The sequence below is a fragment of the Notolepis coatsorum genome (assembly GCF_963971535.1).
Source record: "Notolepis coatsorum genome assembly, chromosome: 3".
NCBI classification, from domain to species: domain Eukaryota; kingdom Metazoa; phylum Chordata; class Actinopteri; order Aulopiformes; family Paralepididae; genus Notolepis; species Notolepis coatsorum.
In genome coordinates, this window is record NC_140167.1 from 145,684,871 (window position 1) to 145,697,040 (window position 12,170).

The 12,170-nt window shown below is 44.9% G+C and overlaps 1 protein-coding gene across 1 annotated transcript in view; it reads left to right on the forward strand.

The window, feature by feature from the left end:
* Positions 1 to 12,170, forward strand: part of lrrfip1a (leucine rich repeat (in FLII) interacting protein 1a) — a 216,017-nt gene that overhangs the window by 85,229 nt on the left and 118,618 nt on the right. Inside the window, 1 exon segment of the mRNA XM_084311573.1 lies at positions 8,336 to 8,422. Coding sequence (XP_084167699.1) covers positions 8,336 to 8,422 — 87 coding nt within the window.

Here is a 12,170-nt window from a genome sequence, read left to right on the forward strand (position 1 = left end):
TATGTACTGTGAATATCTGGAGGTTGTGTTTCTGCACCAATGTCACCAACTCCTGTACATGAACTCTACTCATGGCAAGTAAAGTATTTCTGATTCTGATCCTAAAAGTCTGATATATATTTTATAGCTCAAGTACTTCTGAATCATTTCCATGTACAATATAGGGCTTCTGATTGTATTCTCTGCGTATAATATGACTAATATATGTTAGATCATAATTTGACTATTATATTGGCTAGTTGGCCACAAGCCAATACAAAGTGAATGGGGTCAAGTTGACTGAAATCTACCTTGTGTGCACTGTGGAGTCAATTCCAGTGAGCCTCGTCAGCTTGTAAACACAGGAGCCTGACCCCATTGACTTTATTGGTTTGCAGCTAAGACGAGATAAGATGGATCTTTAATAATAATCCCTGTGAGGCGGTCAGGTGGCGTAGCGGAGATTGCGTTCGTCACCAAACGCCGGAGACGCTGGATTCGCCTGTTCGAATCCAGCTCACAGCTCCGGCATTGTCACCAGCTTGGCTGGCCGTTCACACTAATACAATTGGCAGTATTAGAGGGTGGGAGAAGCTGGCGGGGTGGGTCCGGGTCGTTGTAAACAGCCATTCCTACAGTTCGGTCGGGGCGCCTGCTAAGCGTGGATAGGATCTAAGGGGGTTAGTGTGATCCTTCCACACGTTACACCCTCTCAGTGAGAGTCCGCGCTGCCAGGTGAAAAGAAGCGGTTGATTGGCTAGACGTGTGTCGGAGGAAGCACGTGATAGCCTCCACTCTCCCAGACCGACTGTGGGGGGTAAGTGCGCAGCGACCAGGAAGGGGATTGGGAATTGGCATAACGACTAACATTGGGATGGGAGAAAATCGGAGGAAAAAGGAGGGGGGAAAAGATCAATAATAAAAAAAAAAAAATCCCTGTGGGGAAATTCTGGACCTAACTAACCAGCCGAGGAGCTGGTATGAGGAACAGCATGGATTGTGCTGAGAGGACTCTACCGATCAACGGCAATCTGAACTATCCCTTTAAGCCAGGGAGGCCTGGGAAGGGCCTAATGGAACATAATTATTAGCTAGATCAATATCTAATATTCATTAAAGCTATCTGTGGAATTCCAATCCCCCAACGATGCCTTGGTGGAGTTGGTGCCTTACATACTTAACTCAATTATTGACTTGAATCAAACTAGTGTTGTTGGACCATAAGCTCACTGATTTATAGCTCTTAACCCAGGAGCCACTCATGTAGTTGGGTAAGTGGTATGAAGACTCAGAGAAAACTCTGCCTACTGGTGGAGGTTTTGAGTGTTGTTTTTGTTTATTGAGATTTGAGACTAGATTCAAGATTGAAGAGGTTTATTTGTCACATACATACCAGGGCATACAGTGAAGGTGTATGAGGTGGCCATGCCCGCTTTGATTGTGCAATAATACTAAATAATAAAATCGACATAATACATGGGTAATAAAATAGACATCAAATAGGCATGATAAAATAGACATGCTAAAGTCCTGAGATAATGCAATAGAATGTTGGCTACCAAGTAAGGCACTGGGTCCTATGTACACTACTATACTATACAGTTTTTACTCTATATCCTTATACTTGCTATTTCTAAACTATACAAGAACCACATCAGCAGGGCTGTACGCTAAGCTTTTTCACTAGGGGCACAATTTAGGGGCACAGAATCTTTTTTAGGGGCACTTTTTTTAAATAAAAATGTTACCATTATAGTGCAAAAAAATATGTTCCTCCTGCCTCATTACTGTGGTCCTTTTTATTTAACATTTAACTGCTTTTGTTTTCAGGTTTGTATATTTTTATAATGAACCAACTGAAGTATTACCACAGCTGCAAAAATGTCTTCTTTCATTGATAACAGTGTATTAACACTTTCAGTGCCACCAGGTGGCGCCAGAGTTAGCGCTTGAATGCCACCATCCACTTTAATGTTAACGTTAATATCGCCGAATCTATGTTTTAAATTATGGCTATGTGTCTAATCTGCCCGTCGCTTATCAAAGAATCATTTTCCAGTCAGTGCTGTCAAGGCAGATTGGTTTTTTATCGCTTCATTTCCGTTTGAGAGCATTTTGAAAAGCACCCGTTTTGAGGTAAAAAACAGCCCATTCTGGGCCATTCTGTGATAATCGTCTTTTACTGGAATATTCCAGAACGTTGATATTTGTCGGCCTATTTATGAATCGTTTTCAAATAAACGCTAGATGATCAATATCATACGTACACGCACGCCCATTCGAGCCGCGTGTTGATAATAGCCGTGTTCATTTCCTCATGGATTTTACAGTGAAACCGATAGAGGACATTTCACAAAACAGCTTATATCTTCATCAAAATGAGTCTGATTATCCTAACACTGATAACATAGATTCCTTACCTGACATCAGATGGTATCCAACTGGTATATTCCAATTCCTGATCACCATTCGAAAAAATCGATAAGTGTATAGATCTAACGTGATACAGTCGAATTCATGATCCGCGGCGCTCAGAGGATCCATAATGAACTGTGGTAACCCCGGCTGCATCAGTGTACTGGAAAATGTGGAGTACAGGATTTTTTCCCCATCCATTTTCATTGAGTCCATTCCAAAATCCCTTATGTCATCTGGGAGACGATAGGGGGCGCTTTTTTCCACATCTGATCACCGGCGGCTCTCGGGTAGACTAGGGTAGGCTCGCGTGATGCAATATGATTTCAGATCGCTAAAAAAAATTTAAATAAAAAATTCCGAGAAATCTCGTGAGTGGCTTTCAAACGTAATATTAATAATTCCGAGAAAACTTGTGAGTGGCATAGAAAGTGTTAACAGTGTTCATTGGGGATGGGTATAGTTAGGATTTTATCGATACTACTACTCTTATCGATACTGCTTAACGGTTCTGTACTTTATCGATACTCTTATCGGTTCTTTTTGATTATTTTGCAAGAAAAAAAGCCAATTAATTAGGAACAGAATCGACATTACTTTATTATTTATAACTTTATAAATAAATATAATAAATAAATATAATTTCTTCAGCAACAGCAGCAGCAATGTTATTTTATATAACATTATAAATAAATATTATAGCTAGGGTGAAGGAACTTTGGGCTTGGCTGGGACCGGTGGTGGTAGAGGGAGGTGGGTTGGGACATGCTTCTAAGCTCCTTACCGGAAGATAGTACCCCTCTCCTTCTATTGGGCGACTTCAACCTGCCTGACTCATCTCAGTCGGTCCCAGTGGTCTCCCTCCTACAACAATTTGACCTGACTCCCACTGCCATGCCTCCCACCCACAAAGCAGGCAACTCCTTGGATCTCATATTTTCCCGTAACTCCACCATCATTAACACCACGGTAACTCCCCTACATGTATCTGACCATTCCTTCATATCCTTCTCACTAACTCTCATGCTTAACCGAAAGGTCTTCACCCCAACTCAAACCGTCTCACTCAGACGCAACCTGCCCTCCCTATCCCCCTCCACCCTCTCCTCTGACATAATATCCGCTCTACCTTTGAGTGACACCTTCTCTGCTCTCCCCACAGAGATGGCAACCTCCACCCTCCTCTCAGCCCTTGCAACCTCCTTCGACAAGCTCTGTCCCCTCGTTGAGAAACCTGCCCGCCGTTCCCCACCCAGTCCATGGCTGACGGATGCAGTGAGAGAACAAAGACAGGTCCTGAGAGCGGCTGAGAGGAAGTATAGAAAGTCACGCCTCACTGCTGACATCGACACATATCACAACCTCTTGTTAACATTCTCCAAAACCATTACTAATGCCAAAGCTTCTTTCTTTCACCATAGGATCGAGGCCTCTGCCAAGAATCTTCGCAAACTGCATGCTACCATGTCCTCCCTCCTCACTCCCCCACCCCCTCCTCCCTCATCTTTTTCTGCCGAAGACTTTGCGATCTTCTTTGAGGAAAAAGTGGAGAATATCCGCAGCTCCTTCTCCCAACCCCCACCCATTCCAAACACTGAATCGAGAACCTCATCCTTCACTCTGTCATCTTTCTCTCCCATTACAGAAGCCGAGACCCTGACACTGGTAACGTCGAACCGTCCGACTACATGCCAGCTGGACCGGCTACCCTCCCCACTCCTCCAGACCATAGCACCGGACATCCTCCCATTACTAACTGCAACCATCAACTCCTCACTCAACTAGGGGGTGGTCCCCACCTCCCTAAAACAAGCCAGAGTCACGCCCCTCATAAAAAAACCAACCCTGAACCCCACCGTCATAGGCAACTATCGTCCTGTCTCTCTTCTCTCCTTCCTTTTTAAAACACTTGAACGTGCTGTATCCAACCAACTTACTGCTTATCTCTTACAGAATGACCTCCTAGACCCCAATCAGTCTGGCTTCCGGACTGGCCACTCCACAGAAACGGCCCTCATTGCGGTCACAGAGGCACTTCACTTAGCAAAAGCGAAAGGCCTCTCCTTTCTCCCGATTCTCCTAGATCTATCTGCAGCCTTCGACACAGTCAACCATCAGATCCTCCTCGCGGCCCTCGCAGGAATGGGAGTGGCTGGATCTGCGCTGACATGGCTGACATCATACCTCAACGACCGCTCCTACCAAGTGTCATGGAGAGGGACTCTGTCGGCCACCCGCCCCCTGCGGACGGGTGTCCCCCAGGGCTTGGTCCTAGGACCCCTTCTCTTCTCCCTCTACACTAAATCACTGGGTAACATTATCATGTCTCATGGCTTCTCATATCATTGTTATGCCAATGATAATCAACTCATCCTCTCCTTCCCTCCCTCAGATATCCACGTCTCATTCTGAGTCTCATTCAAAACGCAGCGGCCCGCCTGATCTCAAACCTACCGAAGTCGGCCCATGTCATCCCACTTCTTAGGGACCTGCACTGGCTCCCCATTGCTGCACGTATCCGCTTCAAGGCCCTCGACCTAGCATACCATGCGGCAAAGGGAACCGCTCCCACCTACCTCCGGTCAATGGTCTCTAACTACACACCCTCAAGACCCCTACACTCTGCATCTTCTGGCCGCCTCAGACCTACTCCTATCCAAGCTCCGGGAGGGTCATCAAAGAGAAGTCGCCTATTCTCAGTCCTTGCCCCACAATGGTGGAATGAACTACCCACCCCAGTTATGACAGCCGAATCCCGTCCAATCTTTCGCCGTCGACTAAAGATGCACTTCTTCAACCATTATCTGAAATAATAAAAAAAATAAATAAAAAAAATCTAACCCTAACTAACCGTACTGTCATGCACTTGTCCTAATAAACTAACCTACACTGTAACACGCAACACTTTGATGAATATTGTTACTCAGCTGATAGAGTTGTACCCTTCCTGATGACCTGTCGTACAGAACTTGTAAGTCGCTTTGGATAAAAGCGTCAGCTAAATGACCAAATGTAAATGTAATGTAAATGGTGGCTGCAGCCTCAGCCTGACGATCTATAAAAAGTTGTCATCTTTCAAATATATTTGTAGCTAAACAATTAGCTAAGCAATTATATTTTATTTATTAGCCTATTTGTAATCATTTGTTATTAGCCTAGCTAACTCCGTATCTTGGCTTACCTGCAGTGGACGTGGATGGAGATGGAACACTGCGAGCAAAGCAGTCGAAAACGGCGCATTTATGCAGACTAATATTATGTTTTGACAACGGATGTTTTGACAAATTGCTTTATTGCCACTCTTACTTGCAAATGTTTTATTGCACTTGTGGCAACGTGCGTTGTCGGCATCGACTTTCGTAAAGTGTACCCAGACTTTCGAGCGGTTCGAGACAGAGAGAGGAGAGATAGTTCGCAACATTTAAATTCCTCGAAAAAAAACTCTGGGAGCATCCCTACTCGCAAGAGTGCCCCCAAATATTTTTCTCTACTCGCACAGGCAAAATTCTGGCGCAATGTGCGATGCGCTTGTCGCAAAGTTACCTTTATTTTCCTCTTTCCTTTAAAGTGTCCTTTCCATTTTGTTTAAAGTGACCTTTTGTGTGTGAGCGAATGCAGAATGTTTGTATGCGTGTGCTTATGGGTACTTGTGTGTGGAGAGTTCAGTGTTTAATGTTCTGATGGCCTGGGGGAAGAAGCTGAGCCTAAGTCTCTCTGTTCTTGCTGCGTGTGTGTGTAGGCACTTGCCTGACCGCAGCAGCTTGAACAGGCTGTTGTTGGGGTGGTGGGGGTCTTTCATTATTCGGCAGGCTCTGGATTTGCACCTCCTGTTATATAAGTCCTGCAGGGGTGGTAGTGCAGTACCCGTAGTACGCTCTGCTGAGCGCACCACTCTCTGTAGGGCCTTCCTGTCCTGGGCTGTGCTGTTTCCAAACCAGGCAGTGATGTTTCCAGTCAGAATGCACTATAGTCCCGGAATAGGAGTGGAGTATCTTCTCCGATAGGGCTGGGCAATTAATCGGAAAAAAATCTCGATCTCGATTCTAAGTTATGACGATTTTTCTTGTATATAATAAAAAAAAGTATTACATTTTTTTTAAATTTAAAAAAATAAGAATCGTGAGAGAATCGTGATCTCAATTCTTAGAGAGAAAAATCGTGATTCACATTTTAGCAAGAATCGCCCAGCCCTATTCCCCGATACTCTGAACTTCCTTAATTGTCTCAGGTGGTGATAGAGGTGCTGTTTTTTTTACCACAGTGTGTGTGTTGTCCATGTCAGGTCCTCTGTGATGTGGACTACCAGGTACTTAAAACTGCTCACCCTGTCCACGATAGCCCCAAAGGAAGTCATGTCATGTTGTGGTCCTAACATATTATGGTCCTATAACAGTTTGTATGCCCCACAGCAGGAAGGTCCTGGGTTCAAACCCCAGCAGGGGGCATTTGCATGTTCTGCCACGTGTTTGCATGGGTTTCCTCCGGGTACTCCGGTTCCCCCCTCATAAAAAACACATACATGCTAGGTATATACTCCTGCTGTTGCCCTTGACTAAGGTACTACTATCATTACAACTGGAGTTGGTCCCTGGGCACCGCACTGTGTGGCCGGCCCACTACTCCTAAACAGTTAGGATCAGTTAGGTCAAATGCATAGGAGGAATTTCCCCCAAGGGGATTAATAAAATAACTTCTTCTTCTTCTTCTTGCCCCTCCAAGTCTAGCTAGATAAATACAACTTGTGACATGTTCATGATAAGGACCCTCTAAAAGTCATGTGAGCAGTGTGTGTCTGTGTGTATCCTTAAAACCATGTTTAACCTCTGGAATATTTGAAATTTGGTTGTGTGACTGTTTCTCACAGGTTCAGATCATTTAGAAGTGACAGCCAAGCGACAGTATAGAGAGATGCGTGTGTAATTGCAATGCAGCACAACACAACAAGCACAATAGCAACATGTTAGCTCTTCAGTTTGTGGAATCTAGATAGTCTGATATTGTGGTGGGCTGTCTTATGTACAGGAAACACTGTGTGTTAGAGTCATGGGTCATTTTCTTTGTGTTTGTTTTCCTGTTACTGGGAGCTTGGGGTGCTCTGGCTGACTTGGGGGGTGGGGGGGTACAGAGAACGTTCAGCACAGTGACTCCGCCTAAAGGCAGCCAGTCCCCAGCCACATTCTGTCAGCCTCTAGGGCAGGAAGGAAGTACTGACACACACACACACACACACACACACACACACACACACACACATTACACTTGCACACTCCGAGAGAGAGACCGATCCTTTTAAGGAAAAGGCCCTGCTCTTGCCCAAGTGCAGAGGGGCCAAACGTCAATACTCACAAATACATACAATATAAATATAAATCCATAAACGCATTTACACATGCCGTTACGCTACATACACACCCAGCTCAGAGGATGCTCATTTCATTACACACTAATGCATTGAGCTACAGTATATACATTCATCCTCTAATTCAGACTTAATGTTGTGTCTTTATAGACCTGCTATTATGACACACTTGGGTTATGACACACCCATCGCTTTCGTGTGGCACAGTGCTTATCGGTTTTGTTTTGTTTTGTTTGGTATTGGGTTTTATAGCTATAGCTATATTTTAGTTGTTTTTAGTGTTTATTTTTTTTAGCTCACCACTGATGACTGACATCCAGTGACGCATTTGATTCCAACCATGACTTGCAAACCGCTTTCAAGGTTTTTGCCAGAACTCCGTCGATAGGAACCGGGAAGTCTCGTCTATAGGAACCATTTATAGATGGTGTGCCATTTGAGCTCAGCTAAATTAAACTCTCTCTCTCACTCTCACTCTCACTCTCACTCTCACTCTCTCTCTCACTCTCACTCTCACTCTCACTCTCTCTCTCACTTTTCCCCTGCTATTTCTTTCTATTTATTCCTCCGTCTGCCTCGCAGGCCGAGGCCCGGCTGGCAGCGAAGAGGGCAGCCAGAGCAGAAGCCAGAGAGATCCGCATGAAGGAGCTGGAGAGGCAACAGAAAGAGGTACAACTCGACACTCTCTACATTTTGTATCACACCGAACACGGATAGTATGTTCCAACAGTGTCAACATATTGCATCTACTCTACATACATACCGCTAAATAAGACATAAAGCAAACTTGCAAACTAGTAAATCACAATGAAATACACCACCTCTAAAGGGAAATGACACCCATTTCTCATATATTCTTCACATTCACAGGGTTTGTTGTTCCTGTGCTCCAGTCGGTATTTGTGAACATGCACCTCTCCCCCAAAACTAGACAGATCAGAGAGGAAATGCTCCGATTTGTGTTGTCACCTGGATGTTAAATTTAGGGCTGCTCCTTAAGGCGCTCCCATAGTCCAGCAGACTGTACACAGAGCAGACTCCGCGGAGGTCCGCGCGGACTCTTGAGCTTTGATCTCAGCGGACAGCAGACCCACAGGTGGGAAGCTCCTATTTTCTGACGCGCGGACATCCGCGCCGCTGACTTGGTGTCACACAAACCGCTGCTCGGCGTTTTGGTTGACATCGAACTGCATTTAATGTGACGCCGATCTGCATTTTACTCTGAACACTCGCTCTGTGCCAAGAGAGATGTTTGAATGGCTTTTCTAAATGAAGTGTGTAAAATTGCCAGTTTTATTTCGAAATATTGGAAACGGAGATAACATAGAATGTTATCTCCGTTTCCAATATTTTGAAATAAAACTGGTGCTTTTATTTCATGCAATGCGTGTCTTTTCAGCACCACGCGCTGTCCACCTCAAACCTATTGCATCTCGCTGCCTATATACCTGTTATTCAAGTGCGTAAAACTGCCCGTTTTATTATCGAAATATTGGAAACGGAGATAACATACTCTTTATTTTGACATCGGATGACGACGACATGACAGAAGTTGAACAGCGTGGGGACAATTGTGTAAACTGCCGCGTGACATGTAGGAAATTGGTCCGCGGAGGTCCGCTCGACTATGAAGGCTCAAAGAGTCCGCGCGGACCTCCGCGGGGTCTGCTCTGTGTACAGTCTGCTGGACTATGGGAGCGCCTTTAGACAGTGAAATGGACACTGACTTTGTGGGCCCATAAAACCCAAATGAGGTTTAAATTCTGGTTCAAACCTATTAGCACTACTGGAATGTAAACCTCATCTAGGTGTGAGAACTGGATGCAGTCTAATGGACTCTATCTCTATCTCTCTCTCTCTGATTTCTAGCTTCATGAGAGAGTGGTGCATGTTCACAGAAGTCGAAAAGATATGTAGATTCTTAAAATGCGTGGTATTCCCCATTTAATTAAGGTATACTACAGTACCTCTCACTGATGTTTGTTTACCTGCCAAAGTGGTTTCTAGAACAGACAAACTTACCAGCCACAAATTGACCTATTGCAAACCTCACACTATTTTCTTGATCCTCCAATCGCAATGGTTGCGTTTACAAGCACTTGGATGGTAGCAGGTATTCCTTTCCCAGTAACATTATTTGAACTTCAATACTAGGTTTGGATTCAATGACTGGTTCACTATGTCTCATAACATTACAATGCATGCTAATAAAAAAAGATGATTTCAGTAGTTGGGTACATGGTGTTGTGCTGGTTCTTAGGGACAAGGTTGTTGTGCTGGTTCTTAGGGACAAGGGTGTTGTGCTGGTTCTTAGAGACAAGGTTGTTGTGCTGGTTCTTAGGGACAAGGGTGTTGTGCTGGTTCTTAGAGACAAGGTTGTTGTGCTGGTTCTTAGGGACAAGATGGTTGTGCTGGTTCTTAGGGACAAGGGTGTTGTGCTGGTTCTTAGAGACAAGATGGTTGTGCTGGTTCTTAGAGACAAGATGGTTGTGCTGGTTCTTAGGGACAATGTTGTTGTGCTGGTTCTTAGAGACAAGGTTGTTGTGCTGGTTCTTAGAGACACAATGGTTGTGCTGGTTCTTAGAGACATGATGGTTGTGCTGGTTCTTAGGGACAAGATGGTTGTGCTGGTTCTTAGAGACGAGATGGTTGTGCTGATTCTTCTTAGAGACAAGGGTGTTGTGCTGGTTCTTAGGGACAATATGGTTGTGCTGGTTCTTATGGACAAGATGGTTGTGCTGGTTCTTAGGGACAAGGGTGTTGTGCTGGTTCTTAGGGACAAGGGTGTTGTGCTGGTTCTTAGGGACAAGATGGTTGTGCTGCTTCTTAGGGACAAGATGGTTGTGCTGGTTCTTAGGGACAAGATGGTTGTGCTGGTTCTTAGAGACAAGATGCTTGTGCTGGTTCTTAGGGACAAGATGGTTGTGCTGGTTCTTAGGGACAAGATGGTTGTGCTGGTTCTTAGGGACAAGGTTGTTGTGCTGGTTCTTAAGGACAAGATGGTTATGCTGGTTCTTAGGGACAAGATGGTTGTGCTGGTTCTTAGGGACAAGGTTGTTGTGCTGGTTCTTAGGAACAAGGTTGTTGTGCTGGTTCTTAGGGACAAGATGGTTGTGCTGGTTCTTAGGGACAAGGTTGTTGTGCTGGTTCTTAGAGACAAGGTGGTTGTGCTGGTTCTTAGGGACAAGATGGTTGTGCTGGTTCTTAGGGACAAGATGGTTGTGCTGGTTCTTAGGGACAAGGTTGTTGTGCTGGTTCTTAGAGACAAGATGGTTGTGCTGGTTCTTAGGGACAAGATGGTTGTGTTGGTTCTTAGGGACAAGGTTGTTGTGCTGGTTCTTAGGGACAAGATGGTTGTGCTGGTTCTTAGAGACAATGTTGTTGTGCTGGTTCTTAGGGACAAGGGTGTTGTGCTGGTTCTTAGAGACAAGATGGTTGTGCTGGTTCTTAGGGACAAGGGTGTTGTGCTGGTTCTTAGAGACAAGATGGTTGTGCTGGTTCTTAGGGACAAGGGTGTTGTGCTGGTTCTTAGAGACAAGGTTGTTGTGCTGGTTCTTAGGGACACGATGGTTGTGCTGGTTCTTAGGGACAATGTTGTTGTGCTGATTCTTAGGGACAAGGTTGTTGTGCTGGTTCTTAGGGACAAGGTTGTTGTGCTGATTCTTAGGGACACGATGGTTGTGCTGGTTCTTAGGGACAAGATGGTTGTGCTGGTTCTTAGGGACAAGATGGTTGTGCTGGTTCTTAGGGACACAATGGTTGTGCTGGTTCTTAGGGACATGATGGTTGTGCTGGTTCTTAGGGACAAGGTTGTTGTGCTGGTTCTTAGGGACATGATGGTTGTGCTGGTTCTTAGGGACACGATGGTTGTGCTGGTTCTTAGGGACAAGATGGTTGTGCTGGTTCTTAGGGACAAGATGGTTGTGCTGGTTCTTAGGGACAAGATGGTTGTGCTTGTTCTTAGGGACAAGAAGGTTGTGCTGGTTCTTAGGGACAAGGTTGTTGTGCTGGTTCTTAGGGACAAGATGGTTGTGCTGGTTCTTAGGGACAAGGTTGTTGTGCTGGTTCTTAGGGACAAGATGGTTGTGCTGGTTCTTAGGGACATGATGGTTGTGCTGGTTCTTAGGGACAAGGTTGTTGTGCTGGTTCTTAGGGACTTGGGGGTGTCGTTGACGATGAACAGGGGACTGATTTTTTGGAGTCACCACAGTTTTCATATCCAATTTAAGTTTTATTCTATGGTAATATCGTCAGTTCTAAACTAGAAAATGTACTGTTATCACAGCCAGAAATCCCCGGTGCAGGCGCTGTCACCACTAGGCCTAAAAGAAAAAATTGTTTGGTTCCGGTTGCCGAACCGACCCTGCCGATTTAGGTGCGACCCAATTTATTTTATTTAAGTTTAAAAATATATATA